The sequence below is a fragment of the Tachyglossus aculeatus genome, chromosome Y4 (genome assembly GCF_015852505.1).
Source record: "Tachyglossus aculeatus isolate mTacAcu1 chromosome Y4, mTacAcu1.pri, whole genome shotgun sequence".
NCBI lineage: Eukaryota > Metazoa > Chordata > Mammalia > Monotremata > Tachyglossidae > Tachyglossus > Tachyglossus aculeatus.
In genome coordinates, this window is record NC_052096.1 from 2620207 (window position 1) to 2638723 (window position 18517).

Here is an 18517-nt window from a genome sequence, read left to right on the forward strand (position 1 = left end):
ATAGAATGTGTCCAGCCTGATTACTTTTTATCTATCCCAGAATTTAGAACAGTGCCTGGCACTTAGTAAGCACTTAACAAATGCCCAAAAAGAAAAAAAAAAAACCCCAAAACCCAAAACCCTTGTCTCATATGGGGCTCACAGTCTTAATCCCTGTTTTACAGATGAGGTAAACAAAGGCCCAGAGAAATGAAGTGACTTGCCCAAGGCCACACAGCAGGCAAGTGACAGACCTGGGTTTAGAACCCAGGTCCTTCTGAATACCAGGCCTGTGCTGTATCCACTAGGCCATGCAGCTTCTCTACTCCCTATTTCATTATTTCCCATTTTAGCTCAGTGCCTTGAACTCAGTAAGGGCTCAATAAAGATTTCTTTGACCCTGCTAGACTGTAAACCCACTGAGGACAGGGACTGTTATTATTACTGCTATTATTACTATTACTATTATGGTATTTGAGAAGCAGCATGGCTCAGTGGAAAGAGCACGGACTTTGGAGTCAGAGGTCATGGGTTTGAATCCTGGCTCTGCCACTTGTCAGCTGTGTGACTTTGGGCAAGTCACTTAATTTCTCTGGGCCTCAGTTACCTCATCTGTAAAATGGGGATGAAGACTGTGAGCCCCCTGTGGGATAACCTGATCACCTTGTATACCCCCAGCGCTTAGAACAGTGCCTTGCACATAGTAAGCGCTTAATAAGTGCCATTATTATTATTATTATTATTATTATTTGTTAAATGCTTACTATGTGCCAAGCACTGTTTTAAGCGCTAAGGAAGGTACAAGGTAATCAGGTTGTCCCAGGTGGGGCTCATAGTAGAAGGGGCACGGGTTTGGGAGTCGGAAGGCCCTGGGTTCTAATTCCAGCTCCGCCACTTGTCTGCTGTGTGATCTTGAACAAGTCTTTTTGCTTCTCTGTGCCTCGGTGACCTCATATGTAAAATGGGGATTAAGACTGTGAGCCCCAGGTAGGACATTGACTGTACCCAACCTGATTAGCTTCTATCTATCCCAGCGCTTAGTACAGTGCCTGGCACATAGCAAGCGCTTAACAAATACCATCAGAAAAAGCAAGCAGACTGATTGAAATATCTATTCTGGGCCCCCCATGGTGGGGCAGGGTAGGCTGGGGTCTGCTCCCCAACAGAGCCCCACCCATCTCATCAGTCCTCTAGACCTAAGCTCGCTGTGGGCAGGGAGTGTGTCTGTTATATTGTTCTCTCCCAAGCGCTTAGTACAGTCACTTCACTTCTCTGTGCCTCAGTTACCTCATCTGTAAAATGGGGATGAAGACTGTGAGCCCCACTTGGGACAACCTGATCATCTTGTAACCTCCCCAGCACTTAGAACAGTGCTTTGCACATAGTAAGCGCTTAATAAATGCCATCATTATTATTATTACAGTGCTCTGTACACAGTAAGTGCTCAATAAATACGACTATCTGCTGCTAACCTTTGACAGCTAACCTGTAGGGAAGCAGTATGGTGTAGTGGCTAGAGCCCGGGCCTGAGAGTCAGAAGGTCATGGGCTCTAATGCCAGCTCTGTAGCTTGCCTGCTGTGTGACCTTGGGCAAGTCACTTCACTTCTCAGGGTCTCAGTTCCTTCATCTGTAAAATGGGGATTGAGACTGTGAGCCCCATGTGGGACAGGGACTGTGTCCAACCTGATATGCCTGTATTCAACCTAGTGCTTAGTACAGTGCCTGGCACATAGTAAGTGCTTAACAAATGCCATTATTATTATTATATTACTATGAATAATAATAACACTGGAGGCATCCCCTTCCTTGAGGCCCCCCACCCCTGCCCTCTCTTCCCTGAACCCCCTAGATCCCTTCTGGGCCTCTGGACTGATCCCCGTTCCCCCTTTTCCTCTCCCAGCTGATTGTGTACCTGGTCAAGAGAGACTCTGTGGATCACTTGGATCAGGTAGATCCCGTTGTTGAGTCCAGTGGTGTGCACGTGCATCTGTGTGTGTGTGTGTGTGTGTGTGTGTGTGTGTGTGTGTGCGTGTGTGTTTTGGGTCTGATGTAGGGGCCGGGGCCCATGGCTCAGTCACACCCCAGCCTGGGCTGGCTTTCCTATTCCCCCTCCTGCTCCTGTTGCTTCCCAGCTCTCCCACCTTAGGGGGTGGAGCAGGGGGCTTCAGTACGACTTCTACATAGGCCTTTCATCCCCCTCAGCATGACAAATCTGCTCCTTCCCCTCCTACTTCACCTCGCTGATCTCCCACTCCAACCCAGCCCACACACCTCACTCCTCTAACACCAACCTACTCACTGTACCTCCATCTCATCTATCTCGTCGCCGACCCCCTCCCTTATATCCTCCCACTGGCCTGGATTGCTCCCTTCATCATAATGGACAGACCACCACTCTCTACTCATTGTGGACGTGAAATGTCAGTTTATTGTTGCATTGTACTTTCCCAAGGGCTTACTACAAGTGCTCTGCACACAGTAAGTGCTCAATAAATACTACTGAATGAATGAATACCATCTCTCCAAGAGGGCTTCCCCGACTAAGCTCTCATTTCCTTAATTCCCTCTCCCTTTTACTTTGTCTCTGCACTTGGATCTGTCCCTTTTAATCAGTTGATATTCAACCCACCCTCAGTCCCACAGCCTTTATATCCATAATCTGTAATTTCTTTTGATGTCTTTTTCTCCCTCTAGACCGTAAACCTGTTGTGGATAGGGACTGGGAGCCCCATGTGAGACAGGGGCTGTGGCCAACCTGATTAACTTGTGCGTAATCTCCGTGCGTAGAACAGAGTTTGACACATTGTAAGCACTTAAGAAACACCATTAATAATAACTAATTCTGATATACTGTAGTCTCCCAAGCCTAGTACTGTGCTCGATGTACTAGGACAGTGCTCTGCATACAGTAAGGGCTCAATGAACATCATTGATTGATCCTGAAGGGGAGGCTAGGGACAGGGCAGAAGGTGGGAGAAACAGTGGAGGGGCTCAATAGAGGGAGGAAAGTGTGTGTGTGGGGGGGTTACTGGGGGTTCCCTGGGCATTTGGGGGGTCTCAGGAGGAAAGGCAGGGGGAGCCTTAGGGAGGAGACAGTGGGGGGATCTTGGAGGAGGTAATGAGGAAGTCCCCTGGGAGAGAGGGAGTGGGGGGTCCTGGGGAAGGTAGGGGTGCCCTAAGTGGGGGCACTAGGGTACTGTGGTGGGGGGGGGGGGGCGGGTAGAAATGGGTACCACTGGTAGGTTCTTTCCTGAAACTGTTGGTCCTGGATCTGACACAAAACCATGAGGCTGAAGCCCAGGCTGAACCCACCCTCCTCTCCTCCGAGTCACACCCCTCCACCATTTCCTTTTCTCGAGGGGTTATCCCCGAGGCCCAAGTGTCACTGAGGCAGGAAAGGGTGGTATACAGGAGAGGAAGCAGGGTCGAGAGGAGCCCCCACCTCCCTCCCAAAATAACCACGCCACACGCACAACTTCAAGTCTCCGTCTCTTCATCTCACTCTCTCCAAAAAAAAATAAATCGCAGAAGGCGGCAGCGCTTTGAGATCTCTCCCCCCACCCGCTCCCCGCGTGTCCCCACTCCACCCCCCCACCCCCATGGCCGTCCCCCCCCGCCCCTCCCCCCCCCCCAACCCAAAACGTCCCAGAAAAAAAGCCACAGTTAAACCTTCGAGTCATGCAACTGGCAAGAAAAAACATGAGGGAGAACAAACCCGAAGAGAAATGAAACTGAGAAGGCAGTGGAGGGAGGGGGCGGGTGGGGGGTGGAAACAGAAAGAAAATGAGAGAATGGGGCAGAGGGAGAGATGGGGTCCCTCGCCCAGCCCCCCCCCACAATCCTCTGTCCAAAATTCTGGCCCTCTGACCTGGCGGAGCCCCGGTGGAGTTGGGGAGGGGGCTGCGCGGGCCCAGTCCGCGGTGGAGGGGGAGGGGGATAGGAGGAAGGTTAGGCTGGGGACCCGGGCTGGGGAGGCGGGGGGGCCAGGCGTCTCGCTCTCCGGTGCTCCCGGCTCCACTGTGCTCCTGGGACCCAGGCGTCCCGCCGAGCCGGCTGCTCCACTGCCAGGGGTCCCCTGGACCGGAGGGTGAGCCCGCTAGGCTCTCAGGTAGGGGAAGGGGAGGGGGAAATAAATAAGGGAGGGGGCAGGGGCGAGTCCAGGCTTCGGGGAAATCAGAGTCTCTCGCGGGCGGGAACCCAAATATAAGGGCCGGAGAGTTCCTCAATGATGCGCTTGACTTTGTGGTAGATTTCCTCGAAGCTCTCACCCTCCACGATGGCTGCCGGTGGTGGTGGCGGCGGCGGCGGAGGAGGAAACAGGAGGAGGAGGAGGGTGGTGAGGACCAGTTATCTGGGCCCCCCAGGTTCTCCCCCACTCCACCCCTTCATCCCACCGAGCGCCCGCCACACCTGAGAAACACTCTGTGAACTCTTGCTCCAGCTTGGTGGCTCTGTCGAAGGCTTTGCGGGCTTGTTCCTCTGTTACCCGCTTGTTAATTTCTCTGAGGCGGGGAAGGGAGAGGAGGGAGGTCAGGGAAACTGTGGCCGGCGAGGAGGGGTTTCACCACCACCTCCCCGGACCCTGCCTACATCCCCTGGAGACCAGCCAAGACTACGATTCCCAGTGGCCTCCAAGGCCTCTCTGCCTCCTCCGGCCGGGGCTCACCGCGTGGTCCCCCAGCTCCCCGAGGGGGTTGATCTTTTCAGTCAATCGGGGCTATTGATTAAGCACCGGCTGTGTGCAGAGCACCGTATTAAGCGCTCAGGAGAGGGCACTAGAATAAGCAGACACTATCCCTGCACTTGAGGAATTTATAATCTAGTGGAGGAGTCAGAAGATAAAATAAAAATAAAGGTAGGAGAAGTAACCGGGTATAAGGATCTGAATATTAAGTACTGCGGAGGTAGGGGGTAGGGTGATTACAAAATAATGATAGGGATAATAATGATGATGATGATCACAATAACAGTATTTGTTAAGTGCTCTTTCTGTGCCAAGCTCTGTACTAAGTGGTGGGGCAGGTACAAGATGATCAGGTCAGACACAGTCCCTGTCCCTCAACGAGCTCACAGTCTTCGTATGGGGAGAATGGGTACTTAATCCCCGTTTTACAGATGACGAAACTGAGGCACAGAGTAGTGAAGTGTCTTGCCCAGGGTCACAAAGCAGGCAAGTGGCTGCGCCGGGATTAGAACCCAGGTCCTCTGACTCTCAGGCCTGGGCTCTTTCCTGAGTGCTTGAAGGTGGGCACAAACTCAAGTGTATGGGTGTTAGTACTGGGGGAAATCAGGTGGGGAGATGAGAGGTTAGTCAGGGAAGACTTCCTGGAGGAGATGTGATTTTAATCGGGCTTTGAGGATAGGGAGATCTTCGGGATGCGGAGGGCGGGCGCACACCAAGAGTGGATGACGAGGTACCCCCCAAAGCCCCCAGTGAGACCCTGCCCTCTCCCGCCAGGACTACAACTCCCATCAGGCCCTGGGGCAGGCAACTCCCTATGGCGGGTGCCCGGCTGCCGCGGGGGCCGCTGGGAACTGGAGTCCCACGGGCGGCGGGCCGGGGCGGGGTACTCACAGAACATTCTCCAGGGACTTGGGCCGGATGAAGATGGCGATGGGGTGCAGGTGGGCCGCCTGCAGACGCCGCACGGCATTAGCGGAGACGTCCAGGATGCAGTGCTTCCCCTGCGTCAGGCGCCGGTGGCGGGGCCGGGGAAAGAGGCAGGGCAGGAGAGCGGGGACAGGAAAGGGCAGGACGGCCCATGGGGAGAGGAGGAGGAGGAGGAGGAGAAGGAGAAGGAGCAGGCCGGACAGGTGGAGGAGGAACAGGAAGAGGGCCGTCGATCGCAAGGAGGAGAGGGCGAGGACGGCAGCGGGGCAGAGATGGAGCCCCAGAGCCAGCCAGGGGCGAGACACAGACAGAGAAAGAGAGAGAAGGCGCGAGTTAGAGAGCGACGGCGGCGGCTGGGAGGGAGCGCCCTGGCATCCGGGTTGGGGCCGGCCCCTACCTGCTCGGCCACCTCGCGCACGGATTGGACGCTGGTCCCGTACAGGTGGCTGTTGTACTGGCCCGCCTCGATGAACTTGTGGGCCTGGATGTCCTTCTCCATCTTCTCCCGCGAGGCCACAAAGTGGTAGTCCCGCCCGTCCACCTCGTACTCCCGCTTGGGGCGCGTTGTGTCTGTTGGGGTCCCCCAAAACAAGCCCCCCCGACGCCGCTTGGGTCACGCCGCGGGGAGGGGATGCAAAAGGCCCACAACTCCCAGAAGCCCCCGGGAGCAGAAGTGGCTCTACACCTAGGAAGGCAGTGCCTGGGGGTTGATGGGAAATATAGTCCGAAGCCCTGGCCGCCCCTTCCCTGCCCTCACGCTGTCCCCATGGCAGCTGGGAGACTGACGACTCCCAGAATCCGTTGATCAAGCTGGGAGTCCAACCCTGGGGTTGAGGGGAGTTGTGGCATGGCCCTCGCCAGCCCCCACGGGCCCTCAGGGACTCACGGGGGACACAGGAGCCAAATTTGTCGGGGAACTCGGAGAGGAGGTCATCGTTGGCACGGTCCTTGGTGGGGCCCAGGATGATGATGGGGCGGGCGTAGTGCACTGGGGAGAGAAAGGGGGCCGATCAGGGATGGCTGGAGGGCAGGAGGGCTCGGGGAGGGTGGGACACGATGGAGGGGGCGGCGGGGAGGGTCTCACCTTCCATCTGCGTCACTGTTTCGTAGCTCAGCACTGAGTCTTCTCGCCCTAGGACGGGAGTGTAGTCAGGAAGGGCTCTGTGGCCACCCCACCCCAACCCTCAGAAGACCCCTGGTCCCTCCCTGTCTGTTCACCCCTTAGTACAGTGCTTTGCACACAGTAAGCGCACAATAAATAGGATTGAATGAATGAACCTCCAGGTGCACACACCCACCTTGAGATCCTGAACTTGAGCCCCAATCCTGAAAGGACAGAGAACAAGTGACATCACCCCAGGCTCCTCCCTACTCCCAGGCTCTGCCCCCCTGGATTCCCCTCTCCCATCACCTCCTTTCTCCCAGGCTCCATCCCTCACCCCCCACCCCGGGGTGCCCATTTCTCACAGGCCTGGATCCCTCAGTGCAGGAATCCCACCTCTCCCCGCTGACCTCACCCCCTGGACTCCACCCCCTCCCCACTCACCTTGGCCTTCAATCTTGACCATTCTCGTCGCTCCACCCTGCAGGGAGAGAAGGAAGGATGGGGAGGTTCAGAATCTTTTCTCAGCCCGGCCCTCCCCCATCCCGCACTCCCAAAACCTGCCCCTCCACATCTCACCCCACAGTCCCCCCCGGGTGGGAGGCTGAGCCCTGCGACTCGCAGGAGCCCCTGGGGTGCCAGCCTCTCCCTTCTTCTCTGGGACCAGCGATGACTCTCCCGTCTGCCGTACCCCAACCCCGGGATGATCCCTTCCTCCAGACCCAGGAAGCGGAGAAATTGCTAACTCCTAGATGGTTCTGTAACCTCTGTAGGAGCGAGGTGGGTCAGCCCAAGGGCTGAAAAAAGTAGTCATCCCTCTCGGTTGCTCCTCCACTCTCCCTTCTTTCTAGTCCCCGAGTACCCCCCAAGAAGAATTATGATTTCCAGAAGCCCCTGGGGAAACCCCTCCGCCTCCTGGAAAAGGATCTGGCCTAGAGGTTGCTGGGAGACTTGCTCTCCAGTTTCCTCTGGTGGTCTCAGGGCAAGCGGAATGAGAAAATCACTGACCGCCACAACCGCTTCTCCCAGTTCTGCTTCCCTCAGGGACGGGCCCTGAGAGACGCCAAGAACGACAACTGCCAGGAGTCCTTGGGGCAATTCACTTTCGGTCCAAAGGGACCGAATATCACCACCTCCCTGTGCCCTTTCCTGAAGCACCATCGGTGGGCTTGGGGCCAGGGAAGAGAAAGCCAACCTACCCACACTCGGTACCCAAGAACTACAATTCCCAGCCACCCCCGGGGGCATCCCGGGAGCCATCGTCCCCTCACCGCCGCTTGCTTGGGATGAAGCCGATGTCGTCGCTCTCGCTGTCGGGTTGGACCCGCCGCGCCTGCCACCACTCCTCGTCGCTGGCGTCGATCACGTGCAGGACGTCGCCAAAGCGGAAGCTCAGGGCCTGGCTTAGGAAGCCGCAGTCCTTGGTCTTGTCGTAGTCAAACAGAGCCCTGGGGGGTGGCGGGTGTCATGGGGGTGGGGGGAGGGTCTCAGCCCCTTCCTCTCCATCCATTTCTGGTCAGATCCACCCACTACCGGGGCTCCACTCCTCATGACCCACCCGCTCACCTCTCCCCCAACCCTTCAACTCTCACTCCCCTCAGAGACCCCGGAAACCCCCCGGCCCCCAGCCCTTGGCTCTCTGTCCCACCCCCAGCAGCTCTTGGCTGGATGGTCGGGGACTGGGGAGGCATTTATTCAATCATATTTATTGAGCGCTTACTGTGTGCAGAGCACTGTACGAAGCGCTTGGGAGAGTACCGTATAACAATAAACAGATGCATTCCCTGCTCACATTGAGAGCAGAGGAAGACCGGGGGAGTGAAAAAGAATGAGAACAGAGTGAGGCCCAAATCCAGAGAGGATGAGAGCAGAGGCAGCGTGGCTTAGTAGAGAAAGAACGGATCTGGGATCTATGGATCTATGTTGCCAATTTGTACTTCCCAAGAGCTTAGTACAGTGCTCTGCACACAGTAAGCGCTCAATAAATACGATTGATGATGATGATGATCTGCGAGTCAGAGGCAGGGCGGCCCAGTGGGAAGAGCAAGGGGCTGGGAGGGAGGGGACCTGGGTTCTAATCCTAGCTTGACCACTTGCCTGCTGTGTGGCCTTGGGCAAGTCACTTAACTTCTCTGGGCCTCAGTTTCCTCATCTGTAAAACGGGGATGAAATACCTGTTCTCCCTCCCCATTTCGCTGTGAGCCCTATGGGGGACAAGGACTGTGCCTGAGCTAATTATCTCGGACGTATCCTGGCAGCACGTAGCACAGTGCTCGGCCCATGACAGATGCTTAATAAATGCCATTATAGTTGCTATTATTACTATTATTATTACCGGGGACCCTGACCTGGGCCCTAGGGTTTTAGTGTGGTTGAGTGGGGAAGGCAGAGGCAGGGAGGGGGATGGGAGGGTGGGAGAACGTGCCCATAAGAGCAGGGGTGGGGGTTCTGCCGCGGGGAGGTGGTGCCATTCCAGGAGACTGAGGAAAAGCTGGCTGAGGGAGCTGGGGGAGAGACGGAAGGCGCTGGGGTGAAGCTGAGGGATCTGGGAGAGGCTGAAGGACTGTGGGAAAGGCTGAGGGGGTTGTGGGAGAGGCTGAAGGATTGGGGAGAGGCTGAGAGGCTGTGGGAGAGGCTGAGGGCTGTGGGAAAATAGGGGATGGGAATGTTGGGGGGACTGACCGAATGTAGAAGCCACGCTTGGGATTGCTGCGCAGCGAGGCTGTTCCCGAGCCCAGGCTGCTGTTCATCAGCTGCTCCCGCAGATCATGGATCTTGGCCTCGAAGCGACTGTACTCTGGGGAGGAGGCCGAGGGAGGGGGATGAGTCCCCTAGTGTCGTTTGCCCCCCGTCCCCGGCTCCGTCATTCCCAGCTCCCCAGACTCCCACAGCTCCCTGTCCCGCCCTGGCCCCTTCACGCCTTCTCTCTCCCTTTCTCTCTCATGGGCCAATTTCCTAGTGAGTGACCCCTTGGGCTTCTGGGCTGCTCTGACCCCCCAGATCCTCGGCTGACTTGCTTGGGCCCGCTGTCCCTCGCTTCCCTACCCTGGAATGGAGTTAAGGGCTCTTCCACAACCCCCACCTCCCCAGCGCCCCCCATTACCTTCTGGCTTGTACTGGGCGATGATGGTGACGGTTTGGCCGGCATTCTTCAGAGCGATGGCCGCCTGCTCGTGAGTGGCGTTTCGGAGGTCGACGCCATTCACCTGGGGAGGCCGGGAGTGTTGGTGGGGGTGGGGGGAGCAGGGACCAGCCAGCAGAGGACAGGGAATTCTGGGAAGCTGGTGGCTCCGGGCAATGGGACTAATGCCGCTAATTTCCTCACTGTGCCTCGTTCTCGCCTGTCCCGCCATCGACCCCCGGCCCACGTCATCCCCCGGGCCTAGAATGCCCTCCCTCTGCCCCTCCGCCAAGCTAACTCTCTTCCTCCCTTCAAGGCCCTACTGACCTCCTCCAGGAGGCCTTCCCAGACTGAGCCCCTTCCTTCCTCTCCCCCGCGTCCCCCTCTCCATCCCCCCATCTTACCTCCTTCCCTTCCCCACAGCACCTGTATATATGTATATATGTTTGTACATATTTATTACCCTATTTATTTCTTTATTTATTTTACTTGTACATATCTATTCTATTTATTTTATTTTGTTAGTATGTTTGGTTTTGTTCTCTGTCTCCCCCTTCTAGACTGTGAGCCCACTGTTGGGTAGGGACTGCCTCTATGTGTTGCCAACTTGTACTTCCCAAGCGCTTAGTACAGTGCTCTGCACACAGTAAGCGCTCAATAAATAGGATTGATTGATTGATTGATTGGGACAGTGGCAGCAGGGGGCCACTGCGCTTTATTAAGGTCACATTTCCTCAGTGAGGCCTTCCCCAATTGAGTCCTCATTTCCCGGCTCCCCCTCCCTTCTACGTCACCGTCTATGAACTTTGGGCCTCTGACATTCACCACTCCCTCAGCCCCTCAGCACTTATGCCCATACCTATAACTTCTTTATATTCATGTCTGTCTCCCTCTCTAGACTTTAAGGTAGTTGTGGGCAAAGAGTGTGTCTAATCAACTCTACTGGATTGTCTCTCCCAAGCTCAGTCCAGTGCTCTGCACCCAGAAAGCGCTTAATAAATACCATCGATTAATGGTCAGTCTCCCCCGCTGGACTATAAAGTTGTTATGGGCAGGGAACACGTTTACCAGCTCTGTCAAATCGTCCTCTCCCAAGCGCTCAGTCCATTACTCTGCATATTGTAAGTGCTCAATAAATCCCATTGATTAATATCTCTCTCCCCCTCTGCACTGTAAGCTCATTGTGGGCAGGGAATGTGTCGTCCCTCTTCACACAGAATGTGCTCAATAAATACCATTGCTGCTGCTGTGGCCCCCTGGTGCCCCCCCCCGCCGGGGTTTCCCCCTCACCGAGAGGATCTGGTCGCCCTTGCGCAGCTCTCCACTCAGGTCGGCGGGGCCCCCAGCCAGGATGAAGGAGATGAAGATGCCCTCGCCATCCTCGCCGCCCACGATGTTGAAGCCGAGGCCCGTGGAGCCCCGGTGGATCACGATGCGGCGTGGTTCCCTGCCGGGGGAGACCGAGTCACAGCCTGTGGCCGGAGCCGTCCCCGACACCTCCCTCCTTTGTCATTTAGCTGTTTCTTTTTTTTTGCAGTGTTCATTAAGAATCCACCTGAGCACTTAGTACAGTGCCTGGCACACAGGAAGTGCTTAACAAATACAACAATCATTATTATTATTATATGCCTGGCACTGTAAGCTCATTGTGGGCAAGGGTGTTTCTGTTTATTGTTATAGTGTACTATCCCAAGCACTTGGTACAGTGCTCTACACAAGTAAGCACTTAATAAATATAATCGACTGATTGAGTAAATACTAAGCGCTGGGGTAGATACAAGATAATCAGGTTGGACGCAGTCCCTGTCCCATGTGGGATTCCAAGGCTTAATCCCTGTTTTACAGATAAGGGAACGGAGGCACGGAGAAGTGAGGTGATTTGCCCAATGTCCCGTGGAAGACTAGTGGCAGAGCCGAGATTAGAACCCAGATCCTACTCCCTCCTGATCTATATTGCAGCTGATTTCTCGTCCATGTCCTGCCTCTGGCCTGGAACACCCTCTCTCCTCACATGCGACAGACGATTACTCTCCCCTCATTCAAAGCTTAATTGAAGGTCCATCTCCTCTAAGAAGCCTTCCCTGACTAAGCCCTCCGTTCCTCTTCTCCCACTCCCTTCTGCGTCCCCCCGACTGGCTCCCTTTATTCATCACTCTCTCCCAGCCCCACATCACTTATTTCCCTAACCGTCATTTATTTATTTCTACTCATGTCCGTCTCCCCCTCTAGTCTGTCAGCTCATCGTGGGCAGGGAACGTATCTGTTGTATTGTTACACTGTCCTCTCCCAAGCGCTTCATCCAGTGGTCCGCACACAGAAAGCGCTCAATAGATATGATTGACTGACTGACTCCCTAAAGGACCCGCCGTCGCCTCCCTCCTCCCTGCGGTATCCAGGCACCTCCATCCCCAGCGGGTACCTGGGGATGTCCTCTTCGCCCAGCAGCTCCTTGGAGATGGGGGAATAGTGTCGGGGCGAGGTGGGCGTCAGGGCCTGGGGGTAGTCCGGCCCTAGGTAGCTGCTGTGCCCCATCTCGTTGTCCAGATGCTGGGAGTACGCTGCAGGGGGGTGGGGGGAGACCGGGGCGGGGGAGGGGGTGCTGGTGGGTGGGGGGTGGGAGAGACCTGGACCCCAAGGCGGGGGTGTGGGGGCAGTTTGGGGGAGAATGTCCCACCTAGCAGGGGCAATGCGGGCACTAAGGCCGGGAGGACTTGGGGAGGGGGCCCCGGGCGTACTAGTGGGGTGAGATCTGCGGGCAGAGGAGACCCTGAAGGAGAAGGGGGCAGGGGAGGACTAGCGGGACAGGGTGGGGAAGGGGCTCTCACAGGTGGTGAGGTCCGGCGGGGCGTAGGCGTCACCCAGGTAGGCGTTGCTGGGCTTGGCCACCTTCAGGTAGACGACGTCATACGTGTTCTTCAGCGCAGCCACCGCATCCTCGTGCATCACGTCCTCCAGGCCCACGCTATTCACCTGCCCGATGGATGGAGGGACGGAGGGACGGTGGGCGGGGGCCGGGCTGCGACGTACCCTCGGGGACGGGGCCGTTGTCACGGCAGAGGGGCCGGCGTGGGTGGCCCACGGCACAGGAACCATGGTGGATGGAGCCGGGGTGGATGGGGTATGGCAGAGGGGTTACGGTGGCCTTCCCAGACTAAACCCCACTTTTCCTCATTTCCCTTCTGTGTCGCCCTGACTTGCACCCTCTGCTCTTCCCCCCTCCCAGCCCCACAGCACTTATGTCCATATCTGTCAGTTTATTTATTTGTATCGATGTCTGTCTTCCCCACTCTAGACTGTGAGCTTGTTGTGGGCTGGGAATGTCACTGTTTATTGTTGTATTGTACTTTCTGAAGTGCTTAGTCCAGTGCTCTGCACACAGTAAGGGCTTAATAAATACGATGGAATGAATGAATGCTTGCCACACAGTGAGTGCTTAATGGATACCACTATTATTCTTATTTTTGTGAGGTCAGAGACAAGGGAGAGGGGGACTGGAGAAACCCAGAAGACCCCAGCTCTCCCCAGTCAATCCATCAAACAATCAATGGTATTTATTGAGCGCTTACTGTGGGCAGAGTACTGAACTAATTAATAATGATGGTATTTGCTAAGCACTTATTACATGCCAAGCACTGTTCTAAGTACTTGGGAAGATATAAGGTAATCAGGTTGTCCCACATGGAGCTCACAGTCTTAATCCCCATTTTACAGATGAGGTAACTGAGGCAAAGAGAATAATAATAATAATAATAATAATGGCATTTGTTAAGCACGTACTTTGTGCCAAGCACTTTCTAAGTTCTGGGGGAGATACCAGGTAATCAGGTTGTCCCAGGTGGGGCTCGCAGCCTTAATCCCCATTTTACGGATGAGGTGACTGAGGCACAAAGAAGTTAAGTGACTTGCCCAAAGTCACACAACAGACATGTGGCGGAGTCAGGATTAGAACCCACGTCCTCTGACTCCCAAGCCCACGCTCTTTCCACTAAGCCACACTGCTTGCTTGGAAGAGGACAATAGAAGAGAGTTGGTAGATTTGTTCCCTCCCACAGTGAGCTTACAGTCTAGAGGGGGAGACAGACATTACTATAATAATAATAATGACGATGGCATTTATTAGGCACTTACTATGTGCAAAACACTGTTTTAAGCGCTGGGGAGGTTACAAGGTGATCAGGTTGTCCCATGGGGGGCTCACAGTGTTCATCCCCATTTTCCAGATAAGGTAACTGAGGCAAAGAGAAGTTAAGTGACTTGCCCAAAGTCACACAGCTGACAGTTGGTGGAGCCGGGATTTGAACCCATGACCCCTGACTCCAAAGCCCGTGCTCTTTCCATTGAGCCACACTGCTTCTCTGCATGAATGAACAGTTGATGGCTATGGACCTAAGTGCTGTGGGGTTGAGGAAGGGGGCGAATACAGGGAGTAAATCCAAGTGCAAGGGTGACGCAGAAGGGAGTGGGAGAAGAGGAAATGAGCGCTTGGTTGGGGAAAGCCTCTTGGAAAAGAAGTGCTTTTAATAAGGCTTTGAAGGTGGGGAGAGGATTGGTTTGGCAGATATGAAAAGGGAGGGCTTTCCAGGCCAGAGGGAGGGCATAGGCGAGGGGTCGGCGGCGTGATAGAGGAGATCGAGGTACAGTGAGTAGGTGGGCATTAGGGGAGCGATGTGTGAGGGCTGGGTTGAAGTAGGAGAGCAGGGAGGTGAGACAGGAGGGGAGGAGGGGATGGTAAGGAATTTCCGTTTGATGTTTCTCCCCATCTTCAAGGACCTTCTGAAATCACTCCTCCTCCAGGAGGTTTCCCCAATCCACCCCCAGTTCCCCGGCTGCCACCCCGTCAAACTGACTCCCAACACCTACAGCACCCATGTCCACATCCTGATAGATACCCTGTGCCTTTCCCCTACCTTTTAATGTCTGCCTCCCCCTCTAGGCTGTAAGCTCCTCCAGGGCGGGGACCGTGCCTGCCATCTTCATCATTGACATTTACTGAGCACTTCCTGCATGCGGAGCACTCTACTAAGTGCTTGGGAGAGGAAAATCCAACAGAGTTGGTAGACAGACAAGCGGTGTGGCCTCGTGGATAGCGCCTGGGCCTGGGAATCAGAAGGGCAGGGTTCTAATCCTGCTTCACCACTTGTCAGCTGTGTGACCTTGGGTAAGTCACATCACTTCTCTCTGCCTCAATTACCTCATCTGTAAAGTGGGAATTAAGACTGTGAGCTCCAATTGGGACAAGGATTGCATCTACCACCATTTGTTTGTATTCACCCCGGCACTTTGTGCTGTGCATGGAACATAGTAAGTGCTTAACAAATACCATGATTATTATTACTATTATTACGGGTTCCCTGCCTGCCAAAAGTTACCAATTCTGTTGAATTGGACTCTCCCAAGCGCTTAGGACAGTGTTCCACACGGACTAAGTACTCAATAAACACCACTGATGGATTGACTAATCCTTGCGGACAAGGACCATGTGTGTCACCTCCATCGTACTCTCCCAAGTGCTTCGTCTACTGCTTGGTCCACAGAAATCGTTAAATGGTGTGAACGGATGGGTTAACGTGATGCGGGATGGTAGTGAAGGTGGGACGGTAGTGAAGGTGGGACACCTCCCCGCCCCCCGCTCCTCCACCCCTATGGGCCCCCAGCCCCGCCACCACACTCACAGCCAGGATCTTGTCCCCGATCTGCAGCCGCCCGTCCTTGTGGGCGGCCCCGCCCTCAATGATCTTGGTGACGTAGATGCTGTTGTCCCCAGGGATGTGCTGGTTGCCCACGCCGCCCGCGATGCTGAACCCCAGGCCTAGGGGGGCATATAACAATGGTATTTATTAAGCGCTTACTCTGTGCCAGGCACTGTACTAAGAACTGGGGTGGGTACAAGCAAATTGGGTTGGATACAGTCCCTGTCTCACGTGGGGTTCACGGTCTCAATCCCCATTTGACGGATGAGGGAACTGAGGCCAAGAGGAGTGAAGTGAGGAGTGAAGTGACTTGTCCAAGGTCACCCAGCAGACAAGTGGCAGAGCTAGGACTAGAATCCATTAGAAGCTCTGACCCATGACCCCATGATCTTGTGACTCTATGCCTGACTCTAGCCGCTATGCCATGCTGGAAGGAAGGGCAGGGGACGGGGACAAGGGGTAGAGCAGAAGCTGCTGGGATCAGGTGGGGGGGTGGCGGGAACGGGGGAGAGGACCGGGCTGGCAGGGCAGAGGCGGAGGAGGGAGGGGTGAGGGCCTGGATCTGCAGGGGGTGGGACCAGAGGGGAGAGACAGGGCTGAGGGAGAGGTGAGGGCCGATGGAGGAGTGGGGGCGGTGGAAGGATGTGGCCAAAGGAGGGGCAGGATGGAGGAAGAGGTAGATGGGGGGAGAGGGGCCCATGCGGGGAGGCATGGCCAGAGAGAGGCAGGGCAGGTGCCAGGGGGCAGTGCTGATGGAGGGATGTGGCTGTGGGAGAGTTAGGGACAGGTGGAGGGGCATGGCCTAGGGAGAGGCTAGTGGAGCGGCAGAGCCGGGGCCGACTACCTTTAGGCCCCTTGATGAGCTTGATCTCCATGAGCTTCTCTGCCGGTGGTTTCCGGCGCATGACGTAGAGACGGACGATGGAGCCGGCTTCCTTCAGGGCCTCCACTGCCGCCGAGTGGGTCACCTCCCGCACGTCCACCTCGTTCACGAACAGGATGCTGTCGTTCACCCTGGGTTGGGGGGAGGCGCGGGGAAGGACGGCGGTGGAGCCGGAGAGTCCCAGGTCTGTCCTCTCGGCTCTCCCCCTGCCCCATACCCCCCACGCCGGGCCCAAACTCCTTCATCAAACTGCCCTTGTGGAGCCCCACCAAGTGAAGGGCAGAGCGCCAAGGGCTCGGAAGGGTGTCTGCCACCCCTGTCTGCCTTCCCCACGCCAGGCCTTGGGCCCCCGGGGTCCCTCACCTAAGCCGGCCATCCTGGGCGGCAGCCCCTCCGGGGATGATCTTGGTGATGAAGATGGAGGGGTCGTCGCCGATATGGGGGTTGTCGGTGCCCCCTGCGATGCTGAAGCCCAGGCCGGAATTCCCCTGGTGGGGGAGAGATGTCGTCGGGCACCTCATCTCTTCTAGGCCTTCCCCCCCAGACTGAGCCCCAGGACCGGAGGAAGGTGACCCCCACCAAAAAAGAGGGGTGGGGGGAGGGTACCTCCTCCAACGGGGAGGCGGGGCAGGGAACCGTGGGGAGGGGCATAGGGGTACGTACGGTGATCTCTCACTCACCCGTTCCAGGGTGATCTCTTCATACTCCATCTCTCCCTCCGTCCCGTTCACCTGCGCTCACACCACCGAAACCAGAGACCCTCAGTGAGACTCCCGGGGGGGGTGGGGCCGCCTCCTGCAGTTCCCCTCCCAAAACCCAATACCTCCTGCCAACCTCCCGTCCCCCTCGCTGTCAGCCCCTAGCAGACCCCGGGGAGGGGAACCCCCCGCCCCTTCAGTCACTCACATATCCCGGGGCTTCGAGGGTGTCCGTGTTGACAATCACGGGGGGAGAGTTGGCCTGAGGAGGAGAGAAGGAGGAGTCCGCTGGAGCCACAGAGGGAGCCAGCCCTGTCCCTCCTCAGGGTCTGCCCCTCTCCTATCCCCAAATCCCTCCCCTCCTCTCCCAACCCAGGTGTCCTGCCCCCTTTCCGACCCCTCCCCGCACCCTCCCGGCTCTCCACCCTGCTCACCCCCGAACCTCCAATCCCCTCAGGAACTCGGGTGGCCTAATTTGCCGTCAGTTTGGGACGATGGGATCTTGGGGGAAATGGAGGGGAAGCAGAATAGGCCCAATTCCCCGAGGAGGGGGGCTTCTCAGAGAGAGAGCTAATATCCTGTCTCCCCTGGCCCAGGGAGGTGGATTGAGATCGGTGGGGGCGGGGGTACGAGAAGGACAGCCCAGTGTGTGTTTGAAATCTAGGGAGGGAGAAAGCCAGACACAGAGGGGATGAGCAGATGGTGTACGGGGAGGGGGGGGGGGGAGGGGAAAGGAGGAGGGACTCTAAAGGGAGGGAGCCTTATCACCGGATGTAACGCGGTGAGTGTTACACGCCTCACACGCGCTGAGTACACACGGGGCCCTGTGTCCATCCCCCGACCCCCCTCCGCCCTCCCACCTGCTCCTCCCCCTCCCCAGACCCGAGCCCCCCCCCGCCCCCACCCCACTACCCCGGTTCCCTGCGGGGCCCCGGGCACCCCACTCCCCGATCCTCTGCCTCCTCCCTGAGTCCCCTCACGGTCCCAGGAGTCAGGGTTTCCTCCCAACCCCCGCCCCTCCATCCCGCCCCCTGGTCCATCGCCCTTGCTGCTTAGCAACGGTAACCAGGGCCACGCCAGGGGAGGCCCGGTCGCCACAGCAACCGCAGATGGGGGGGTGGGTGGGTGGAAGGAGATCCTCGTCTCCCCGGAGGCCACGCGGGGACCCCGAACGGCCCCGCCCCCTCCGTCAATCATCCCGGGAGCGCATCTCTCCCCGTCCCCCTCCCGGACTGGTGAGGCGCGGGGAGGGAACGGAGCAGCATCCGGGGCCTCTTTCCGTCCCGCTCCCCGCCCCCGGCACCTGGCCCCTCCCGTGGAAAAAAAGGATAAAGGGGGCGGAGGCCGGGGCCGTGACGTCACGCCCCGGGAATTGGGGGCGGGGCGGGGGAGCGGAGGGGCGGGGCTCGGTTGCCATGGCACCGGTTCCTTG

General features: G+C 56.8%; 1 protein-coding gene across 4 annotated transcripts in view; it reads right to left on the bottom strand.

Annotated features, from left to right (window-relative positions):
• Positions 1-3610: 3610 nt before the first annotated feature.
• Positions 3611-18517, bottom strand: part of DLG4 (discs large MAGUK scaffold protein 4) — a 31676-nt gene continuing 16769 nt past the window's right edge. For 2 of the 4 annotated variants that reach the window (XM_038768590.1, XM_038768588.1), the window contains exons 3-21: positions 17294-17347; positions 17068-17118; positions 16751-16875; positions 16349-16518; positions 15487-15623; positions 12640-12784; positions 12234-12372; positions 11105-11261; positions 9797-9899; positions 9376-9490; positions 7965-8141; positions 7138-7174; positions 6890-6917; positions 6676-6723; positions 6478-6579; positions 5989-6161; positions 5556-5665; positions 4391-4482; positions 3611-4260 (exon numbers count right to left, since the gene is read on the bottom strand). In XM_038768590.1, the coding sequence (XP_038624518.1) occupies positions 4154-4260; positions 4391-4482; positions 5556-5665; positions 5989-6161; positions 6478-6579; positions 6676-6723; positions 6890-6917; positions 7138-7174; positions 7965-8141; positions 9376-9490; positions 9797-9899; positions 11105-11261; positions 12234-12372; positions 12640-12784; positions 15487-15623; positions 16349-16518; positions 16751-16875; positions 17068-17118; positions 17294-17347 (2070 nt within the window). In that variant the 3' untranslated portion in view covers positions 3611-4153. Of the gene's footprint in view, positions 4261-4390; positions 4483-5555; positions 5666-5988; positions 6162-6477; positions 6580-6675; positions 6724-6889; positions 6918-7137; positions 7175-7964; positions 8142-9375; positions 9491-9796; positions 9900-11104; positions 11262-12233; positions 12373-12639; positions 12785-15486; positions 15624-16348; positions 16519-16750; positions 16876-17067; positions 17119-17293; positions 17348-17519; positions 17802-18517 lie in introns of those variants that run through there. The other 2 variants (XM_038768591.1, XM_038768589.1) reach the window with 2 other exon arrangements.